Source organism: Chelonia mydas, chromosome 24, assembly GCF_015237465.2.
Source record: "Chelonia mydas isolate rCheMyd1 chromosome 24, rCheMyd1.pri.v2, whole genome shotgun sequence".
NCBI classification, from domain to species: Eukaryota; Metazoa; Chordata; order Testudines; family Cheloniidae; genus Chelonia; species Chelonia mydas.
The window spans coordinates 13,583,840-13,607,595 of record NC_051264.2 but is presented as its reverse complement, the minus strand read 5'-3'; the positions used below and the strand labels follow the sequence as shown (position 1 = coordinate 13,607,595).

At 48.9% G+C, this 23,756-nt stretch overlaps 1 protein-coding gene across 1 annotated transcript in view; it reads right to left on the bottom strand.

The window, feature by feature from the left end:
* Positions 1-243: 243 nt before the first annotated feature.
* LOC114020807 (IgGFc-binding protein) overlaps positions 244-23,756 on the bottom strand; it is a 61,737-nt gene continuing 38,224 nt past the window's right edge. The window contains exons 21-29 of the mRNA XM_043535581.1: positions 15,676-16,249; positions 13,944-14,542; positions 11,323-11,887; positions 9,913-10,508; positions 9,199-9,769; positions 8,807-9,006; positions 6,686-7,060; positions 4,223-4,509; positions 244-567 (exon numbers count right to left, since the gene is read on the bottom strand). Of these exons, the coding sequence (XP_043391516.1) occupies positions 558-567; positions 4,223-4,509; positions 6,686-7,060; positions 8,807-9,006; positions 9,199-9,769; positions 9,913-10,508; positions 11,323-11,887; positions 13,944-14,542; positions 15,676-16,249 (3,777 nt within the window). The 3' untranslated portion in view covers positions 244-557. The remainder of the gene's footprint in view (positions 568-4,222; positions 4,510-6,685; positions 7,061-8,806; positions 9,007-9,198; positions 9,770-9,912; positions 10,509-11,322; positions 11,888-13,943; positions 14,543-15,675; positions 16,250-23,756) is intronic.

The following is a 23,756-nucleotide window of genomic DNA, read 5'->3' as shown; positions in this document are numbered from 1 at the left end:
GGGCATGACCCACATGTGGCTCTCAGGGGAAGAGCAGATTAGGAAAGGCATCGCCTATCACACAGTGCTGACGTAGAGGGAGATTGTGGTTAGGCACCTTTGCCCATAGTCCCTGCAGTGTATCAGCACTAGGCCTAGGCCTGAATTCCCATTACCCAGCCCTCTTTAAACCACTCTAGTGCTGAGAAGAGAGACAAATAGCCTGAGTCGCATTATGCTGAGGCTCCTTTATTCCACTTTGGCAGCATAAAGAGGCCTTTAAGGATGTTGTGAAGGGACCTTAGCAGTCAGATCCAAGTGGAATGCGAAAGCCATTTCTCGAGGCATGCCAGAGCCTGCTGCTTCAGACACTCCTTTGCAAACTTCTCTATTGACAAGTCCAGAGGAGATTTTCCATCAAGCACCCAGCGCCACTGAACTCATCCGTGCTGCAGGGAGCACCCTACGTGAAGGAACACACGTTTGTGTGCTAAGCTATGACTTGTTACTGAGTAACCAGCCCAGTCCAATGCAGGGAAGGGAAAGGGGGCAGGGGTCCATTGCAGCTCAGGTGGCTTTTAAACATCGCTAGGAGAGAAAGAGAAAGACAAATATTAGTCCCTCCTGCTGGGTCACAGAGCAGATCGAGATTGACAGCACTTTTCATCCAACCACCTCAAAATATTTTATGAGACTCCCTCCAGCAAACTGGAATGAAATTCGTGAACTCCATGTGACGTTGCACCCCATAATGCTTCATGGAAATATGCTTATGAATGTAAATATGACATAACTGGAATATGTTTTATGCTACATACGCCATGTAACATATCTCTGCAAAGGTTATAATCTACTGAATATATCCATCCTATTTGTATGCACGTATCATTTTTGTATTCGAAGTTATGAATATTGGCTGTGTGCTTGTTTGAGTTTAAGTAGCCTTTGTAAAGCATTTGGTCAGCTTCCTGAGAAAGGAATGTGCAAATTAAGTGCCCAGTCAAAAAACACTTAAGTGACAATGGATCTTGGAAGACTCCAATCCACATAAGAAGTCTTCTTGGAGAAATTCAAATAGCGTGTGGGCAATGGCCGCTTCCTGTAAAAACTGCATCATGCATCGACATGTGACTTGCCCATGTGACTCCAAAACTCCATCTTGGAGCTGGATTCTGCATAGGAGAGAGGAGGGGGTCTCCACCCACAAGAGGAAGTCTACATAAGCCCTTGGAAACCCCTCCATTTTGTCTTCAGCTGGCTCAAGAGAGAGCCTCTCCACCCTCAAAGGATACCTGAAAGAAACTGGAACAAAGGACTGTAACCACAGTGGTGTGAGTGATTGCTGGACCCAGACTAGAAGGAGCCTAGTGTGTAAATGAAGCTTACTGGAACATCTCTGAGGGTGAGATTTCATCTGTAATCACTTTCTTACTGTATTAGGTTTAGACTTCTGTCATAAATATAAAGGGAAGGGTAAACCCCTTTAAAATCCCTCCTGGCCGGAGGAAAAATCCTCTCACCTGTAAAGGGTTAAGAAGCTAAAGGTAGCCTCGCTGGCACCTGACCAAAATGACCAAGAGGAGACAAGATACTTTCAAAAGCTGGGAGGAGGGAGAAAAACAAAGGGTCTGTGTCTGTCTGTGTGATGCTTTTGCCGGAGACAGAACAGGAATGGAGTCTTAGAACTTAGCAAGTAATCTAGCTAGGTATGTGTTAGATTATGATTTCTTTAAATGGCTGAGAAAATAGCTGTGCTGAATAGAATGAATATTCCTGTCTGTGTGTCTTTTTTGTAACTTAAGGTTTTGCCTAGAGGGATTCTCTATGTTTTGAATCTAATTACCCTGTAAGGTATTCACCATCCTGATTTTACAGAGGTGATTCTTTTTTTTACTTCTGTTAAAAGTCTTCTTGTAAGGAAACTGAATGCTTTTTCATTGTTCTAAGATCCAAGGGTTTGGGTCTGTGGTCACCTATGCAAATTGGTGAGGATTTTTACCAAACCTTCCCCAGGAAGTGGGGTGCAAGGGGTGGGAGGATTTTGGGGGGAAAGACGTGTCCAAACTCCATTTTTTCAGGAACCCAGATAAAGTTTGGTGGTGGCAGTGGAAATCCAAGGGCAAAGGGTAAAATAATTTGTACCTTGGGGAAGTTTTAACCTAAGCTGTTAAAAGTAAGCTTAGGAGGTTTTCATGCAGGTCCCCACATCTGTACCCTAGAGTTCAGAGTGGGGAAGGAACCTTGACAACTTCCATGTTTTATTTTATTTTGTTTGGTAATTTACTTTGGTCTGTCTGTTATTACTTGGAACCACTTAAATCCTCCTTTTGTAGTCAATAAAATCAGTTTTTACTAATTAATTAACCCAGAGTATGTATTAATACCTGGGGCGGGGGCGGCAAACAGCGGTGCATACCTGTCTATCAGTGTTATAGAGGGCGAACAATCCGTAAAACAGATTTATTTGGGGTTTGGACCCCATTGGAAGCTGAGCATCTGAGTGTTAGAGACAGGAACACTTCTTAACCTATTTTCAGTTAAGCCTGCAGCTGTTGGGGGACATGGTTCGGACCTGGATCTGGGTTTGTAACAGGCTAGCGTGTCTGGCTCAATCTGGCAAGGTTCTGGAAGTTCCAAGCTGGCAGGGAAAATGAGTTAGAAGTAGTCTCAGCACATCAGTTGGCAGTTCCCAAGGGGTTTTCTGTGATCCAGCCCATCACACTCCACTGACACTGGGGTCATCAAGAACCCCAGAGTCCTCACAATGACTGAGAGCGTCTGCCCCAGCCCCGCACCTCGCTCTGGGGCCATAAAAGTTACACAAGAAGAATCGCCCCAGGGAAGGAGCAGTGTAGGGCTGGCAGGGGCAGACCTGTGCTGGCAGAGGCAGACCTGTGCTGTCCACCTCAAAAGCCCCAGTGTATGGATCATGGAGCAAGAGGGGTAGTCTTCACAGTCTGCGGACCTGCAGCAATTCTGGGTGGATCTAGGCTGTGAAGCAGCCTTGTTATAAACTAAAGCAGCCCATGGCTTCTCTAATATATGCCAGGGGCTGAAGCAGAAGCAGAGCAAAGGTGGCAGAGAACAGAAGCAGAGCCATTGTCTTTACTCCAACAAATGTGGTACTGCAGGTAGCCATGGCCAGTGGTTTCCATATCACAAATGCTGGGTGGGGGCGGGGGGTTCCTAGCTGCCAGCCCTGAAAGTTCCTTCTGGGATCCAAGGGTACATCTACACTGCAATCGGGAGAGGTGACTCCAGCATGGCTAGGGCTATCTGAGCTAGCTTTGATCGAGGTGGTGGCACCAGTTAGCTGCCTGACCATTAGCCTGTCTCTGACCCTAGACAGGTGCTCGAGCAGGTAGTCCAGGCTACTTTTACAGTCACTGCTCTTTTTAGCAAGCTACGTCGATCCAAGCCAGCTCAGGTACACATAAACGAGCTGCAATCACGCCTGACTGCAGCGTAGACATACCCTGAGAGTCAAGCTGGGGTCTTTCCTTCTTGGGCACCAATGCCAGTGTAACACCGACAGACCCCTGTCATCACTGGGCAGTATTGAACCTAGGATCTCTGGAGCTTAGTGCATGAGCTTCTACTGCATGAGCTAAAAGCCATGAGTAGAGGAGGCTCATTAATCTCTCCCTAAGTGGTCTCGGTGCCACTAGATGGGACAGAACACCACACCGAGGAAGTGTGTGGGTTGCACCAGCAGTACAGGTTCATCAAGGCTGGCTTCATCTTCAGGGAACCTGTTCAACCCTATTGGGTACAGGGGGGTTGCACAGGCATAAGTGGTTGGAACAAGAACAGGACCATCTCACTCTTCCACTGCCGCATTGGATCTACAGGGCCAACAGAAGGAACTGCAATTTTGTAGGGGCTGGTTGAAATATTGCCATCAAAGCTGTCGTGCCAACAGACAACCAACCGGGTTTTCACTTTAAATGACCATTTTCAAGGAGAGTATCAGCTTTCCTTGAACTTTTTTGATTTTTTTCGTCAGACAACCAAAAATCCAAAAACCAGTGGTGGATCCTCCAGCACTCAGCATTCTGTAATCAAGCCTGATGCCTTTCTAACAGATCTGCTCTAACAGGAATTCTTCTGAGGCAGGTCGCAATGGCTCTTCTTGGCTTGGAACGTATGGAATCTATGAACCAGGCCAACCACAGGATCACACCTGTGAAGAGTGAATGGCCATGCTGTCTTAGAAAGAGCAGCCCTTTGAAGAGCCCCTTACCTTCTTGAGAGGTCTCGCGCCCTCCAAGCTTCAAACACGTCCGTGATGTTCCCCACGACCTGCCCGCTGGGCAGCCGCAGCTCATCGGAGATGTCACCGTTGAAGTTCCCGCAAGGTGCACACAGATTGTTAGCCAGGCTCTCGCTGACTGTCACCGTCACCTCCCCACTCAGGCTGAACAGAATCTTTATTCTAGAGCCCTGGACAATCATGATGGTGCCCTGAGACTCACTTACAGACAAGGTTTTGGACACCTTCACTGGGAGCCGCCTTTGGTGCCCTCTCACCTGGAAGACACAGACAAGGAGGTCAGAGAAAAGCTGGGCACCATGGGCGGGAGTGAGACAGAGCTAGTCTATGGACCCCAGTACAAGGCAATGGGGTCTGGAGACTCTAGGTCAGATCTTGCTCTCAAACAAGTGTAAAACCCGAGTAAATCCATTGCAGTCAGGGGTGTAACTCTGGATTGAGACTGATGTAACTGAGAGCAGGATCTGCCCCTCCATTCTGGGAGATGAGCCTATCACTTTCCAGTTCTTCTTCTCCTCATTGCATGGGGTGACTAAGGGAGTCAGTTCTCCTTTTTTTCTGACGCTAACATGGTCTTCGTTAGCTCACGTTTCCGTAATTAGTGGCATTAGTTCGATTGCAACAGCACCCAGGAATCCCAGGGGTGGTTCGGGACCTCTTTGTGCCAAGTGCTGTACAAACACAGACCAAGAGCACAGTCTTTGCCCCAACGAGCTTACAGCCTAATGCTTCATTTTCAGCCAGAAGAAATGTGGTCAGATCTAATCATATTGACTGTGAAGGGCAATAAATGGGGGCCATCAGTCAACTGAGGCAGGGAGATCCAGCCCAGAACAAGTATTCAACTGGTACTCAGGAAACCTGGGTTCTGTCCATGGCTCTGCTACTGACTTACTGTGTGACGTTGGTCCATGTATCTTCTATCTCCCTTTGTGTCTATTTAGTTGCATACTCTGTGTGATAGAGACCCTGATCTCAGGGGGGCAGGGACTGTGTCTCGCTGTGTGTCTGGGCAGTGCCTGGCACAGTGAGCTCCTGATCTCAGGTGGGCAGGGACTGTCTCTCGCTGTGTGTCTGGCCAGCGCCCAGAACAATGGGGCCCTGATCTCAGCTGGGGCAGGGACTGTTTCTCACTGTGTGTCTGTGCAAGGCCTGGCATAATGGGGCTCTGATCACAGTTGGGGCCTACTGTGCTGCCACACTTGGGTGTCCTGAGTCCTAGTTTCCCACCCCCGTACTTTAATAGAAATAATAATAATAACTGGTACAGAGAATATAAAGCTCCCCCGGAACATATTTCTTCAGTCATTAGAACCAAACTCAAACCACGTTTGTTTTCAGGTCTGTAAATACACAGATTAGAGCTGGAGGGGGGTGGAATGGTTTTCCAGTATTGCCACAAGTTTTTGAGAGTTTGAAATTTTTTCTCATCCTGAATCAGTATGGAAAGTCTTCAAAAACTTCGCAAACGAAAAATCTGAATTTTTGTTTGTTTGTTTTGGGTCAATTGAAATGTTTGGTTTCAGTACAGTTGGGTCATTTCTATTTTGACCTTTTTCCTTTTAACTTCATTTTTAGACTAATTCATTTAAAATTTGAAACACAAAGTTATTCTGAAATGGAAAACCAGAATTTTTCATTTTGAAAATATGGAAATGTTTCATTTTGAGCATTTTGGAACTCCTTTTTCAGAGTTTTTTTTCCACTTGGGAGCTCCATCAAACTCAAGCCTGTATCACAAAAAGTTTTGGGTTCAACGAACAGGCATTTTTTGTCCAAAAAACAATTTGTCAAAAATCCTGCCCATAGCACAGATATGCATTTTTCATCCTTGTTTCTGGCTGGGATCAGGACTAGATCTACTCAAATCACCATCGTCCTGATCCACAGATCTCACACATTTTACGAAGGTGAGTGGTCTCCTCTGTCTACATTCTTCCAGTGGTCGCGTGGTTAAATACCCTGGTGAAGGCCTTTTGCTCACCACAGCTTCCTACAGCTACTGCAGGTGAGACTGCTGGCATGTCAGGAACAGCCTTGCTATTGGTAGCAGCACAAGCTCACCATTAGAGGAGGAGGTTAGGGACTCCCAGCTCCATGTGGTGCTTAATTCACTGGTTAGATGAGTGGGCTAAGATTCAGAACTCATGGGTCCTAGTCCCACCCCTGGGAGGGGAGTGGGGTCTAGTGGGATTAGAGCAGGAGTGAGATGGGAGCCAGGACTCCTGGGTTCTATCCCTGGGTCTAGTGATTAGAGCAGCGTCCTCACAGGAGTCCTGCACTCTATTCCCAACTCAGTCACTAACTCACCATATGACTTTGGGCAGATCACTTCCCTTCAATAAAGCGGGGATCTTAATAGTGACTCACCCCCTCCCCCAGATTTTTGCCCCTCACCCTTGGTTTAGATGTGCTAACCCAGCCTCCTCTTACCCAAATCTCCTTTTTCTTATTGACATGGATAAGACCCTCGTCAAAGAAAACGGAGATGCCTTCAGGAACGGCCAAGCCACCTTCTCTGAACACACTGACCACCATCCGGAACCAGGGGAGGTTGACCCCTTCGCAGAGGGAAGTCACTTCGTAGACCCCATCAAGGAGGACTTCCCTCGTGACACCATCAAAGGAGGTGAACCATATTCCTGGGGCCAGCGTGCACCGGCCCATCTGCTCCACGCAGCTGCGCACCCCATTCCTGAGCATGCATTTCTCCTCTTCGGTACAGTCTGTTTCCTCACAGATGACCTCGCCTGAAGCGTGGCAGGTGCATTTCTCAGAGCAGTTGCTGGAGACAAAGCTCTCCCTGGCCTGCAGGGAAATACCCAGACAAACAACTTTGTTAAGTGAATGCACAGGGACTCACACCTCAGCAGGAGGGACTGGGAGCAGCAATATATAGAGCTATGGGAAAGCCCCGCCGTGAGAGGATCAATAGAGAGAAGGCATCAAGGACCTTTCAGAAGCAATAGCTTAGCAAGGCTGATGACAGAGAGAAAGAGCAGGTGGAATCAGCAGAGAGAAAGAAAGCAAGGTGCGGGATTGACCGGTCTCCACACTGAGGTCTAATAACATCAAGACCCAACACCTACCAACATCCGCTGCCCAAGGTCTGACAACAAGGGGGGCAGCTGCAGTGTTGATTTTCATGTGAAAGGCAGATTTGCCAACCAGAAATTAGGCCGAGTCCCACCAACACTCTTCTTTACACACAGTCAATGCTCTTGTTTCCCAGGAGCCAGACTGGAGGGGAAGAGCCTCATATTCCACTTGCTGCCCCCCTGAACTAAGGCTGGATTGGAGCTGGTCCCCTGGAGGGGAAAGGCCCCATCTCGCATTGCCCAGCCACCTAAGCCAAACAATCCCCCCACACTGGGCTGGATCAGAGTCAGAGGCCCCTAGAAGAGAAAGGCCCTGTGTCCCATTTCCCCAACCCACTAAGCCAGGCAGTCCCTCTGACCTGGGGCTGGCTCAGAGCTGGCACCCCTAGAAGAGCGAGGCCCTGTGTCCCATCCCCTGTCCCCCTAAGCCAGCCAGTCCCCCTAGCCTGAGTCTGGAACAGAGTTAGACCCCCTGGAGGGGAAAGGCCCGTTTCCCATTCCCTAGACACTTCCCTACTTTACACTTGCTCAGTCTCCAACATGCTGGACAGTTTCATTCCCTCGTGGTATTTCCTTCCAGCTCTGTTTTACAATCTCCTGCAAACAAGCTTTATCTCAATACTGGGCTATCTGGATACCTGTCTGATTTGAGCCCATGCTCAGAACCTTCTGGGAGTCACATTACAGCCCAGGTACTGGTCAGTTCCTTAGATCGAGCCACCGAGGCTGCTTAGTGAGGTCCATAACCTGTGAGCACCATTGATCAAGTCTGCTCTGCATGGGCAATTACGAAGAACCAATGAAACTCCCAAAGACCTGACACCCCCATGGGATGCTCTGAGCTCAGTGTAAAACTGGGAAAGGATCTTCTGGGAGCAGCCTTTGTTTTGGTTATTCCAAAGGCCTGTTCTGGAATATAGAAGACCATCCCTGTTCTCAGTGGTGGCAGATGACAGAATAAGGAGCAATGGTCTCAAATTGCAGTGGGGGCGATTTAGGTTGGATATTAGGAAAAACTATTTCACTAGGAGGGTGGTGAAGCCCTGGAATGGGTTACCTAGGGAGGTGGTGGAATCTCCATCCTCAGAAGTTTTTAAGGCCTGGCTTGACAAAGCCCTGACTGGGATGATTTAGTTGGGGTTGGTCCTGCTTTGAGCAAGGGGTTGGACTAGATGACCTCCTGAGGTCTCTTCCAACCCTGATCATCTATGATTCTATGATCCTTGTAATAGAAATGATGGGCCCCACGTTTTGTATGCACAGCTGCCATTGACTGCAGTGGAAGCTGCATGGTTGACTCTGAGGGCAGGATTTGACTCTAGGTTTTAGGTATAGCCACATAGTAGGATACAGAACATGCCACTCTACAGTCACTCTAACCCGCATTGGGAATCCCATTGCCAGAGGAGAATGGCAGAATCGGGGAGAACGGAGGGACCAATAATCCAGCACCCACCTTGATGTAGCGTCCGTTGTGCACACACCCACACCTGTCCATGGAGACGCAGGTCTCTCCTTCAGACACGTATTCTGGATCACACCAGCAGCCTTCAAAGCACTTCCCGGTGCATTGGGCAGGGGCAAACAAGCTGGCACAGGTGAAATCGCAGGATCTGGTACACAGCTCGTAGTGGCTGTTTGCCGGGCAGGCGAGTGCTGGAGGGACAGAAGAAAAATTAGGACCATCACAGACAGAAAGCCACGATAAGCTGAGGTCTCCCACCTAAATAAACAGAGGCTCCTACTTAGCCTAGAAGTCTGAGGGGTATTGTGGAGGTTGGAGAGCACAAAAACTACAGCAGCTATGGGTTAATGAAGTACAGATTGTAGATTGTCCTGTAGACTTACGGCAGAAGGAGGCCGTTCTCCAGGTCTCCATCTTGGCCCCAGCTACTTGGCATGCAGCCACATAGGCCTGCAGGCTCTGGCAGAGGGTCTCTCCCCTTCCGTTGGTGGCACACAAGTCATAGAGACAGTGGTTGAAGTACTCAACAGGACTGATTATTGAGTGACAGTGTCTGAAGGGACCTGAGGTGGCTGTGATCAACCCACAGGAGCTCTCAGTCTGGTACGGCGCTGTCTGGGCTGCATCACAGACGGGGCACTTCTCACCACAGCCATCAGAGCATGTGGCAGCATCAACAGGCACCTTCCAGGAGGTGACAAATTCATCCACATTCTGGGTACTCTTCACACCGGGCAGCAGGAGATCATCGTTCTTGTCATCGTTAAAGTTGCCACACAAGCCGCACATATGTCCCTTATAGGTGCTGGGGACGGACACTAGGAGGTAAGAGGCAGTGTCGTAAAAGATTTTGAGGCCAAACGCTGATTGGACAATGATGCTGTTCCCCTCTTGGTTGATCCAAAGCTTTCCATCATCCGTAGCCAGTGGGAGGGTGAAGAGCTCACCACCCACCTGTGCCAATGAGAGAGAAATTCACTCGTCACTGGTGGAGACTCAGCAGTGTCCTGGTGTGTTTTTTACACACACACACACACACACCCACACACCCACACACCATTAGTGCTATGTAAGACTTATCGCAAACAGGGACTTACCGCAATCTTCCACTTCCTCCCCCTCTCCATGGCGATGGTGTAACCATGCAGCGACACCACCACTGTCCTCGTCACAGCCATGTGGCCACCACCAGGGCTCTCATTCTCCACCACCACAGAGAAGTTCCCCAGTCCAGAGTCTCTGCTGCAGACTTTGGCTAAGGTGTAAGTGCAGGAGCCCTGGAAGTCAAAGGCCCGTCCGTCAAAGGAGATGTAGTGAGGTCCACCAGATGCGACGCATGTTCCATATCCCGTGGCGTGGCAGCCCAGGACTCCGTTCTCCACCCTGCACTCCTCATTGGCTCCACAGGAGGCCTCCTGGCACTCGACGACCCCATTGTCTTTGCACAGGCAGCGCTCCTGGCAGGAGGCGCTGGGGTAGAACTCCTCTCCCTTGCTGTAATACACGGCCTTGTGCACACAGCCGCACTGTGCGACAGGGATGCACTTCTCACCACTCAGGGTGAATCCAGCATCACAGAAACACCCTTCAGCACAGGGCTTCTCACACTGATCTAGAGCCCACAGGTCGTTGCAGTTGGAAGGGCAGCTGATTCCACAGAGTTCATAGTGAGAGTTAAGGGGGCAGGTGGGTCCTGAAGAAAAAAGATCAGAGAGAATTTGAATTTGTGTGTGAGGAGAAATGTGGTTGAACTAACAGATCATCTTGGTCAATGTTCTTTTCACATCCGTTCGGATATGGTTAGAGCAGGGAACTGGGAATCAGGACTCCTGGTCCTAGCTTCATCTCTGGGAAAAGTATAGTCTAGCGATTAAATTAGGGGAGTGGCCATCAGGACTCTTGGATTCTATTCCCATCTGTGGGATGAAGGGTCACCTCTTGACTAGAATAGCGGGAGTCGGCATTCCTGCATTATGTTGCAAGCAGGGGGGCTCAGAACTCCTGGGTTCTTTTCCTAGCTCTGCTACTTATTTATGGAGGACACCTTTGGCCAAATAATTTGACAGCTCTTTTCCTAATTTTCCCAACCAATCAAATGGGGATAACAATACTTACCTATCTCCAAGTGACTTACAAGACTTAATGAATGTTATAAAATGTTTCTACTTCTCTAAATGCCAAAGTATTAATTCAATTTACTCTGGAAAGGCAAAGTGTACGGCTTGGTCTACACTACAGACTTATGTCAGTGTAAGTACATTGCTCAGGGTTGTGTAAAATCCACACCCACATAATAACATGACACAGAATGAAAAAAATATTTCAGGGACTACAATTTTAATTGCATGGTGGAAATGTCTAGGTCTAGAATCTGTAACAAAGATGTCGCACTGTAAATTAAAACTCAGAACTGTGTGGGTGAACAATTCTGACCCCACCCTGCAGAGGGCGTTGGTGCACATGGGCAGTCGCCAGTCCCTAAAGCAGAGTCCCGCGGCAACACTCACGGCAGAATGAGGCCGATCTCCACTGCCCTATCCGGATGCCCCTGGCCTGGCAGGATGTGACGTAGGCACTGATGGCGCTGCACAGAGTGTCCTGGTGACCCTTGTACTGGCACGTGTCATAGAGACAATCATCGAAGAAGGGAGCTGGGTCGATGGTCCCGTGGCACTGCCTGAATGGCCCTTTCTGTCGGGTGAGGACCCCACAGTACTGGTCTCCCTTGTAGGGTTGTTTCTGAGCCTCACTGCAGACTGAGCAGTCCCCGGTGCAGCTAGACGAGCACCCTGGGACCTCCCCCACCTTCCAGCTCTCTGCGAACTGAATCTCATCAGATGTCTGAGTTCCATCCTTCATGGTCAGATCATCCCTGGGGTCCTGGTTGGCATTGCCACAGAGGCCGCAGACGGCATTGGCGTACGTATTGGGTAGGATGACCCTGGCGTAGCTGTACCAGTCAAAGCTCACTCTCAGGTCGAAATCAGTCTGGATAAAGCCGTGGACTCCACTGATGTAGGCCTTGAACTTGTGCTGGTGGGAAAAGGGCAGGTCCACAAAGACACCATTGACCTGGAAAACATACAGTAGAGATTGTCAAGGATTTCACGCAGTGCACTCAACATGAAATAATTCCATTTCCACGGAGCTGCCATGGATGGTCTGGCTCCAGAATTTCTATTTCTGAATTGGGTGGAGGGTAACCCAGTGCATTAATATGTCATCCCGTTGCCCCTTACTATTGCCCTTTCCTTGTCTAAAGCTCCTTCTATCCAAGGAGTACGATGCAGTTGAAGCATTAAAGACTACAGCTGGGTGAAAAATCTCACACAAATAATGTACTTGCTCATAAATGCAGCTTTCGTTGACCAGAAACTATTTCCATATTTGATAAAAATTGGAGGGATAGCTGTGGTGCAAAAACAATTTCAGGCTGGATGCACAAGGCACTGTATGTGCACGAGCAGTTTCCTTTATAACCGTTAGCCCAGTCTTTAGGGCACTCACCCAGGATGTGGTAGACCAGGGTTCAATTCCCCCACTGCCGGATACAGAGCAGGATTGAATTTTGGTCTCATATTTAGCCTACTAGGCCACTCTAGGGAAATGGTATTCTCAGTCTCTCCTGCTGAAGCTGTTCTACTTTGTATAACTAACTAGTCAATGGAGCAGGAATTTGAATGTGGGTCTCCCCCTGCCCCAGCCGAGTGCTTAACAGCCAGGTTTAGAATCATTCTTATTCTTGCTCTCTGGGCCAGGGACTAGTCAAGTATTTTGTACAAAGTGGAACAGCTTCAAGAGGAGAGACTGAGGGCATATCTACACTACGGATGCTATGTGCTGCTGTCGTGTGAAGGTCCAAACATGTCCTACGTTGATGGAAGGGATTTTTCCAATGGAGGTAGGTAATCCACCTCCCTGGGCAGCGGTAGCTACGCTGATGGAAGAATTCTTCTGTCAACCTAGCTGTGTCTGCACCAGGGGTTAGGTTGGCTTAACTACAGTGCTCGGGGCGGTGGGACGGGGGGTGGATTTTTCACATCCCTGAAAGATATAGCTTAGATTGATCTAAATTTTAAGGGTAGCCCTCCCCCAGAATATCCCATAGTCCAGTAGCTAGGGGACTCTCCAGCAAATTCGAATTCCTTCTCCCCATCAGGCAGAAGGAGGAATGGAATCCAGGTCTTCCACATCCCAGATGAGTGCTCACCCACTGGCCTAAAGGGAGTCATTAGCACTGCTGGCGACTGCATGAACCTAGCCCGTCATTTCCTTGTCTTTTTATTGCCTAGAAACAAAACAAAAAGTTACCTTTCAGGTTAAACAGAATTTTTGTCAATACTTTCGGAACTGGAAGTGCATCAAAGAACCAGTTATTTGCCTAGCTCTACTCACAACAGCCCTGTGAAGTGAAAAGGTCTTATTACCCCTTTAGAGCTGGGAAAATAGGCCAGGTCTACCCTATAATCTTACATCGGTATAACTACGTCGCTCCGGTGTGTGAAAAATCCACCCCCTGAGCAACGCAGTTACACTGACCTAACCCCCGGAGTAGACATTGCTCTGGCAATGGGAGGACTTCTCCTGTCAACATAGCCACTGCCTCTTGCGGAGGTAGATTAACTACGCCGACAGGAGAAGCCCTCCCATCAACGTAGTAGCGTCTTCACGAAGCGCTACAGCGGTGCAGCTGCATCGGTGCAGTGTTTTAAGTGTAGACCTGCTCACAGAGGTACAAAGATAGGAAGCGACTTGCCCTAGGTTATTAAGCCAGTCAGGGGCAGAGAGAGGAATAAAATCCTAAATGTCTGAATCCCAGCTCAAACCACTTCCCCTACTTTCCAGGAGCAGAATGCTGGAGCTCTAGTTCTTAGCACCATCTGCTCTAACCTTCTAGTCCCCACAGCTGTGATAGAACCTTGGAGTCCTGGCTCCCAGCCTCCCGCACCAACCACTGGACCCCACTTCCCTCACAGAGCCAGGGATGGAATCCAGGAGTCCTGGTTCCCACCCCCTACTCCAACCACTAGACCCCAGCTCCCTCCCAGAGCTAAGAAGACAACAAAGAGCCCAGACAAGAGATCATTGAAATGACTTCCTGCGTTCCCCAGTGATCCTGCATCCCTACCTGGATCTTGCGTGGATGCTCCTGGCTCAAGCTGATGGTCACGTTGTAGACCTCTAAGGTCACCCTTTTGGTGAAGGACACAGCCTTACTGCCTCGGTTGTTGTTCTCCACTTTGACATTGAACGGGGTGAGTGTGGGGTCCTCAGAGCAGAGAGCCGCAAACTGGTAGATGCAGGTGCCCATGAAATCATACTTTTTCCCATCAAAGGTGGTGTAGTGAGGGTCTCCAGTACCTATGCAGGTGGAGTAGCTGATTGTATGGCAGCCACGGACCCCATTGACCACGGAGCATCTTTCTTTGGCCTTGCAACTGGTCTTTCTGCAAACCACTGTGCCCAGGCTGGAGTCACAACTGCACCGAGAGTGGCAGTTCTCATCGTCCCAGAACTCCTCACTGGGTTTGTAGTAGTGGCCGTTGTAGTCACAGCCGCAGCTCCCCAGGGGGACGCACTTGTCAGCACTGAGGACGTAACCGTCATTACACTGGCAGGTCTCCACGCAGGGCTCCCGGCAGGAGGAGGGGGCAGTTCGGTCAGAGCAGCTGGCGGGGCAGGCGTTCCCACAGGCCTCATAGTGGCTGTTCTCAGGGCAGGGCAGGGCTGGGACAAGTTTGGAAAGGGGAGATTTAAAAATACAGGAAATGAATGAAACAACCTGCCTAAACACAGTGAGAGCTACAGACAAATTCTTACACGCAGTGTATTATCCACCCTGCATGAAACAGCCATAAGGAAAAGGACGGTGGAATTAACTTCTGCATTCAGAAACCAAAAGGCCATATATGTCTGCAGCCAAATCTCACAGGCCATGAGTGAATCATCAGGGTCAGCTCTTGGGTATAAAGAACACTTAGGGTCTGCAGGGAGTGCTCAGTAAGAGTACTCTCCCTTGAGGTAGTGCGGACCTTAATGGCACAGTGTGGAGCGAGGGGGCACTGTTCTGCAAACAAAGGAGCCGGGTCTGATTAGGAGGTGCTCTCCACTTGAGTCCATGCTGACTCCAATGCTCCAGTGTTGCACTAGGGGGCACTGTGCTTCAGGGAGTGGGGTGGAAGGCTCAGTAGGGGATGCTCACTCCTTGGAATCAGTGCTGACCCCAATTCCCAAGGGTGACACTAGGGGGTGTTGTACTGCAAGGAGCAGAGTAGGGAGCTCAATAGATGGTGCTCAGAGTCAGTGTTGATCCCTATGCCCAAGAAACCCAGTCATTCACAACTCTGTGCTCAGGTCATTCACCATCCCCTCCACCGACAGAGTGAACAGATGGGCTACTGGAACTGAGCTGAAACCAGATTTACCATTTCATTGGAAATACCAAGATTTTGGATTTTCTTCTGTTCCAAAAGGGAACGGAAATGAAATTCCTGTCCCAGACATTATTGGAGGTCAATCAAAGTGTTTTATTTTGATAAAATCAAAACACTAATGTCTGGTTTCAACCTGATAAAACTTTTAAAAAATGTTTTATATATCTAAAAATAATTAATTTTGTTGTCAAAAGTCGTTTCAAAATGAAAAATCAAAATGCTCCATCCTGAAATGTTGTTGACACGCTTTGTCTCACTTTTTGAAACTACATTTTTTCAAAATCTGAACTTTTTTCTAAACATTTGGAATTTGACAAGAATGGCATTTTTCCTCAAAACTCTGGTGGAATGAAAAACATCCAGGCTTCTCTACTGACTAGCCTGATCATGCCTGTGTCAGTAAGGACACTAAGCTGTCAGACTCACCACAGCCAGATGGCATCCTCCAGTCATAGACGGTGACCCCGTGGTCTCTGCAGGTTGCTGCGTAGGCCTCCAGCGCCTGGCACAAGATTTTTGTAGCACCCCTGTTCAGACACACGTCATAGATGCAGCTATCAAAGAACTCAGTGGAGTTTACTCTGGAGTGACACTCTCTGAAGGGCCCTCCCGGTGCTTTGCTGATCAACCCACAGTGACTGTCACTCCCGTACAGCTCCCTTGTGCTCTCATCACATGTCAGGCAGTTCTCTTGGCAGGAATCCCAGCAAAAGGGATCCCGGTCTTGGACTTTCCAACTGGCAGCCCAGCCCACGATGGAGGAGACTCTGGTGCCGCTGGCTGACGTCATGTCATCTTCAGGGTTCTGGTTGAAGTTCCCACATAGGCCACACGTGGCCCCATAATAACTGCTGGGGAGGGTGATCACCAGATGCCAGTCCCAGTTGTATGCCACCCGGAGACCGAAGTCCGTCTGCAGGACGGCGTGGAAGCCGCTCTGGTACACTCTGATTTTACCATCTGACAGTGTCACTGGGAGACTGGTGATCACGCCGTTTAGCTACAGACAAGGACAGGATGGGGTGTTATTGCTCTTTCATCCTAACTTGTTCTTATTGCATATGTCACCTCACCACTCATTTCGACTGTACCGCATTGTCACTCTAACCAGTGGCATGTACAATACGGGGGGCCACATCCTTCATCATAAGAACATAAGAATGGCCATACTGGGTCAGACCAAAGGCCCATATAGCCCAGTATCCCGTCTTCTGACAGTGGCCAATGCCAGGTGCCCCAGCGGGAATGAACAGAACAGGGAATCATCAAGTGCTCCATCCCCAGTCGCTCATTCCCAGCTTCTGGCAAACAGAGGCAAGGACACCTTCCCTGTTCATCCTGACTGATAGCCATCACTTTTTACCCATTCCTTTCTCAGAAAGAACCAATGAAATCAATGGCCTGAATATATTAAGAACAGGTTCGACAAACACCTGTCAAGGATGGTCTCGCTATACTTAATATTGCCTCAGCCCAGGGAGATGGACTTAGATGACCTCTGGAGGTGCCTTCTGGCCCTCCATTTTTAGAATTCTGTATAGAGCACTTATCTATCTACAATATCTACCTACAGTATCTGTCTGCAGAATTCTCTATGTCTATCTACCCATCCACACTACCTAGCTATATGACTAGTCACGCAAAGAATCTAACCATCCATCCATCCATCCATCAATCAATCGACCCACCCACCGATCTCTCTGTCCACATTATCTAGCTCTATTATTTACCCACCCACAGGATCTACCTACAATATCTGATTAGCTAGAGGTGTCTAATATGCAACCCATCTGACATATTTGTATGACACATTGGGAATCTCCAGAATCTAAGCTTTCAATTTCATTTTATTTATTTATTTATTTATTGAATTGTTTGTTTGTTTGTTAAAAATAATTTTTTGGCCTTTATGGCTGCAAGGAAAACCTTCCAAATGTGCCCCAAGTGTGACTAGTTCGGCAATATCTGCCTGAGTCTGCAGAGAGCCTGAAATGATGACCCCCAATGGTGTAAACTGCACTGCCCATACTAAGCGGATCAGAGCATCAGCTGTAAACCCCATGGATAACACTTCAGAGACAACACTAGCTATTTAAGTCCTATGTGGCAAAAGTGCTTCCCCCACAGAATTATAGAATCATAGGACTAGAAGGGACCTCGAAGGTCATCTAATCCCGTACCCTGCACTCATGGCAGGACTAAGTATTATCTAGATCATCCCTGAGAGGTGTTTGTCTAACCTGCTCTTAAAAATCTCTCATGACGAGATTCCACAACCTCCCTAGGCAATTTATTCCGGTACTTAACCACCCTGACAGTTAGGAAGTTTTTCCTAATGTCCAACCTAAACCGCCCTTGTTTAATATGGATGGGGGGTGTTCAGCTGTTGTGACCTGCACTGGATGTGCTATGTTTGTCTTCCACAGGACAGAAGCGAGTTTGTCTCTACAAAGTGCAAGCTGGTCTCCATATTGGAAGAGAAGGTTCAAGGTCTGGAGCAACAGGTATCGACCCTGCGTTGCATAAGAGAAACTGAAGATTTCCTGGACAGACGTCAGGATATGCTTCTACGGGCACAAGGTTCTGAAGATTCAGAGCAGGCTGCACATCAGGGACAGGAGGATGGTGAAGAAATTTGGCATCATGTGACCTCCGGAAGAAAAAAGGGGAACGTCCATGTACCAGCAACGCAGATACAGGTAAGTAACCGTTTTCATGTTCTCTCCACAGGTACCAATGCGGAGAATGGACCAGATGATACATCTGAGGGAAGGGAGCAGAAGGAGACTCCGCCAACTGGAAGGCATGAGATGCACTGTCCTAGGGTTGGGGGTTCTACGACCACCGCTCCCAAGAGAAGGAGGCGGGTGGTGGTGGTCGGGGACTCTCTCCTCAGGGGGACTGAGTCATCTATCTGCCGCCCCGACCGGGAAAACCGAGAAGTCTGCTACTTGCCAGGAGCTAAGATTCGCGATGTGACACAGACACTGCCGAGACCCATCAAGCCCTCGGATCGATTCCCTTCCTGCTTCTCCACGTAGGCACCAATGATACTGCCAAGAATGACCTTGAGCGGATCACTGCAGACTACGTGGCTCTGGGAAGAAGGATAAAGGAGTTTGAGGTGCAAGTGGTGTTCTCGTCCATCCTCCCCATGGAAGGAAAAGGCCTGGGTAGAGACCGTCGAATCGTGGAAGTCAATGAATGGCTATGCAGGTGGTGTCGGAGAGAAGGCTTTGGATTCTTTGACCATGGGATGGTGTTCCAAGAAGGAGTGCTAGGCAGAAACGGGCTCCACCTAACGAAGAGAGGGAAGAGCATCTTCGCAAGCAGGCTGGCTAACCTAGTGAGGAGGGCTTTCAACTAGGTTCACCAGGGGAAGGAGACCAAAGCCCTGAGGTAAGTGGGGAAGTGGGATACCGGGAGGAAGCACGAGCAGAAGCGCATGAGAGGGGAGGGCTCCTGCCTCATACTGAGAAAGAGGGGCGATCAGCGGGTTATCTCAAGTGCCTATACACAAATGCATGAAGCCTGGGAAACAAGCAGGGAGAACTGGAAGTCCTGGCAAAGTCAAGGAATTATGATGTGATTGGAATAACAGAGACTTGGTGGGATAACTCACATGACTGGAGTACTGTCATGGATGGATATAAGCTGTTCAGGAAGGACAGGCAGGGCAGAAAAGGTGGGGGAGTTGCACTGTATGTAAGAGAGCAGTATGACTGCTCAGAGCTCAAGTATGAAACTGCAGAAAAACTTGAGAGTCTCTGGATTAAGTTTAGAAGTGTGAGCAACAAGGGTGATGTCGTGGTGGGAGTCTACTATAGACCACCGGACCAGGGGGATGAGGTGGACCAGGCTTTCTTCCGGCAACTCGCAGAAGTTACTAGATCGCAGGCCCTGGTTCTCATGGGAGACTTCAATCACCCTGATATCTGCTGGGAGAGCAATACAGCGGTGCACAGACAATCCAGGAAGTTTTTGGAAAATGTAGGGGACAATTTCCTGGTGCAAGTGCTGGAAGAACCAACTACGGGCAGAGCTCTTCTTGTCCTAATGCTCACAAACCAGGAAGAATTAGTAGGGGAAGCAAAAGTGGATGGGAACCTGGGAGGCAGTGACCATGAGATGGTCGAGTTCAGGATCCTGACACAAGGAAGAAAGGAAAGCAGCAGAATATGGACCCTGGACTTCAGAAAAGCAGACTTCGACTCCCTCCGGGAACTGATGGGCAAGATCCCCTGGGAGTACAACATGAGGGGGAAAGGAATCCAGGAGAGCTGGCTGTATTTTAAAGAATGCTTATTGAGGTTACAGGGACAAACCATCCCGATGTGTAGAAAGAATAGTAAATATGGCAGGCGACCAGCTTGGCTTAACAGTGAAATCCTTGCTGAGCTTAAATACAAAAAAGAAGCTTAAAAGAAGTGGAAGATTGGACAAATGACCAGGCATGAGTATAAAAATATTGCTCGGGGATACAGGAGTGAAATCAGGAAGGCCAAATCACACCTGGAGTTGCAGCTAGCAAGAGATGTTAAGAGTAACAAGAAGGGTTTCTTCAGGTATGTTAGCAACAAGAAGAAAGTCAAGGAAAGTATGGGCCCCTTACTGAATGAGGGAGGCAACCTAGTGACAGAGGATGTGGAAAAAGCTAATGTACTCAATGCTTTTTTTGCCTCTGTCTTCACAAACAAGGTCAGCTCTCAGACTGCAGCACTGGGCAGCACAGCATGGGGAGGAGATGACCAGCCCTCTGTGGAGAAAGAAGTGGTTCGGGACTATTTAGAAAAGCTGGATGTGCACAAGTCTATGGGGCCAGATGCGTTGCATCCGAGAGTGCTAAAGGAGTTGGCGGATGTGATTGCAGAGCCATTGGCCATCATCTTTGAAAACTCATGGCGATCAGGGGAAGTCCCAGACGACTGGAAAAAGGCTAATGTAGTGCCCATCTTTAAAAAAGGGAAGAATCCTGGGAACTACAGGCCAGTCAGCCTCACCTCAGTCCCTGGGAAAATCATGGAGTAGGTCCTCAAGGAATCAATTCTGAAGCACTTAGAGGAGAGGAAAGTGATCAGGAACAGTCAGCATGGATTCACCAAGGGCAAGTCATGCCTGACTAATCTAATTGCCTTCTATGACGAGATAACTGGCTCTGTGGATGAAGGGAAAGCAGTGGACCTGTTGTTCCTTGACTTTAGCAAAGCTTTTGACACGGTCTCCCACAGTATTCTTGTCAGCAAGTTAATGAAGTATGGGCTGGATGAATGGACGATAAGGTGGATAGAAAGCTGGCTAGATTGTCGGGCTCAACAGGTAGTGATCAATGGCTCCATGTCTAGTTGGCAGCCGGTATCAAGTGGAGTGTCCCAAGGGTCAGTCCTGGGGCCAGTTTTGTTCAATATCTTCATAAATGATCTGGAGGATGGTGTGGATTGCACCCTCAGCAAGTTTGCAAATGACACTAAACTGGGAGGAGAGGTAGATAAGCTGGAGGGTAGGGATAGCATACAGAGGGACCTAGACAAATTGGAGGACTGGGCCAAAAGAAATCTGATGAGGTTCAACAGGGACAAGTGCAGAGTCCTGCACTTAGGACGGAAGAATCCCATGCACCACTACAGACTAGGGACCGAATGGCTCGGCAGCAGTTCTGCAGAAAAGGACCTAGGGGTTACAGTGGACGAGAAGCTGGATATGAGTCAACAGTGTGCCCTTGTTGCCAAGAAGGCCAATGGCATTTTGGGATGTATAAGTAGGGGCATTGACAGCAGATGGAGGGACGTGATCGTTCCCCTCTATTCGACACTGGTGAGGACTCATCTGGAGTACTGTGTCCAGTTTTGGGCCCCACACTACAAGAAGGATGTGGAAAAATTGGAAAGAGTCCAGCAGAGGGCAACAAAAATGATTAGGGGACTGGAACACATGACTTATGAGGAGAGGCTGAGGGAACCGGGGATGTTTAGTCTGCGGAAGAGAAGAATGAGGGGGGATTTGATAGCTGCTTTGAACTAACTGAAAGGGGGTTCCAAAGAGGATGGCTCTAGACTGTTCTCAGTGGTAGCAGATGACAGAACAAGGAGTAATGGTCTCAAGTTGCAGTGGGGGAGGTTTAGGTTGGATATTAGGAAAAACTTTTTCATTAGGAGGGTGGTGGAAACACTGGAATGCGTTACCCAGGGAGGTGGTGGAATCTCCTTCCTTAGAAGTTTTTAAGGTCAGGCTTGAGAAAGCCCTGGCTGGGATGATTTAATTGGGGATCGGTCCTGCTTTGAGCAGGGGGTTGGACTGGATGACCTCCTGAGGTCCCTTCCAACCCTGATATTCTATGATTCTATGATTTTATGAAACCCATTGCTTCTTGTCCTGTCTTCAGATGTTAACGAGAACAATTTATCTCCCTCCTCCTTCTAACAACCTTTTATTATTCTTGAAAACTGTTATGTCCCCTCTCAGCCTTCTCTTCTCCAGACTAAACAAATCCAATTTTTTAAATCTTCCCTCATAGGTCATGTTTTCTAGACCTTTAATCATGTTTGTTGCTCTTCTCTGGGCTTTCTCCAATTTGTCCACATCTTTCCTGAAATGTGGTGCCCAGAACTGGACACAATACTCCAGTTGAGGCCTAATCAGTGTGGAGTAGAGTGTAAGGGAATGTCCACACTGGCAAGTTTCTACGCAACAAGTTATACCACTTTTATTAAAGTGCTGGAATTAAACCGCTGTTGCGTGTCCACACTGTGCTCCTCAGGACAGTGGAGCGCATCCACATTAGCAGCTCTTGCAATGGCAAAGAGAGCAGTGCATTGTGGTAGCTATCCCACTGTGCAACTGGCCAGAGGGTGCTTTGGGAAGGGTTTGCAATGCCTCATGCAGCTGGCACAGCGTCACATGATGCAGGTTTCCCAATCCCATTGTTCCATGGGCATCCTACTACACTGCCAGCAGCTTTTCAACTGAACTGGGGAAGACGCAGTGTGTGTATGTGTGTGGAGGGGGGACAGTGTGTTTTGGGGGACAGAGAGTGTGTCAGCATGCTGTCTTGTAAGTTCAGACAGTAGCAGGAAGCAACCAGTCCTGAGGCAGGGGGAGGGGGAAACCCCCGACATCAGCCCCTGCCTCCCTCCCCAGCTCTCTGCACGCAATCTGTCTGTCTCTCTCTCTCTCACACACACACACACACATACACCTCTGTCTTCAACAGCAGGAGCATTCCACATTAATGGTTTGCTCAGCACAGCACGCAAGGGCTGTCAGAAATGGAGCTTTGTAAGGGGAGGGGTGCATGTCTCCAGGGCAGCCGAGTTCAAATCAATGAGGAGAGCGGCCCCTTGAGGGATTATGGGACACTTCCAGAGGCCAATCGATTGTTTTCTGTGCTGTAATGTGTTTACACTGCCAATACAGGGCTGGAGCTGCTGTGCTTTAAGGCTTACGACTCTCGTCGAGGCGGTTTTTTTGCAATGCTGCAGCTGAGGAGTTTCTGCGCACTAAGAGGCTTGGCTGTGTGTACAGCTGGGCAGTTACATCGCAGAAAGCTGCTTTACTGCGCAGTAACTTGCCACTGTAGACAAGGCCAAATAATTACTTCTTGTGTCTTGCTTACAGTGCTTCTGCTAATACATCCTAGAATGTTTGCTTTTTTTTGCAACAGTGAATTGTGGCATGTACAAATGCAATTTTGGGTTGCATTAACAGAGGCATAGCATGCAAATCACGGGCGGGGATAGTATCACTCTACTTGGCACTGGTTAGGCCTCAGCTGGAATACTGCATCCAATTTTGGTCACTGCTGTATAGGAAGGATGTAGAGAAACTGGAAATGATCCAGAGGCAAGCGACAAAGATAATCAAAGGGATGGAATGCAAGTCATATGAGTAAGGCTACATTTTAGGATTTTTAGTAAAAGTCATGGACAGGTCATGGGCAATAAACAAAAAGTCACGGCCCCCTGACCTGTCCATGGCTTTTATAAAAAATACCTGTGACTAAGTCTTACCTGCTGGGAGGGGGGCGCTCCTGAAGACTGCAGCTGGGGGGAGCTGCTGGAGGAAGCAGCGCAGGGCAATATTTTGGCTCGGGGGTGGAGAAAGGCCCTGCTACAGCTGGAGGGGGGTGCGGCCTGGGGCCCCACCGCTGCTGGTCCGGGCGGGGGAGGACTGGGGCCCCGCTGCCACCACTGCTGGTCCCGGACCACTGCACCAGGGCAGCACTGGGGACCAGTTGCCTGGGGCTCCCAGAGCAGCGCCTCGTGCGGCTGGCCCCGGTGCTTCCCCAGCTGCTGGGTGGTCCTGGGGTCAGCTGCACCAGTCCTGCAAAATTCACAGAGGTCATGGAAAGTCACGGAAGCCATGACTTCTGTGACCTCCGTGAATGATTCGCAGTCTTACATATGAGCAAAGGCTGAAGGAACTGGGTATGTTTCCTTTGCAAAAGAGGAGATCAAGGGGGAATATGATAGCCAACTTCAAATACTTTAAAGGCTGTCTAAAAAAGATGGAGA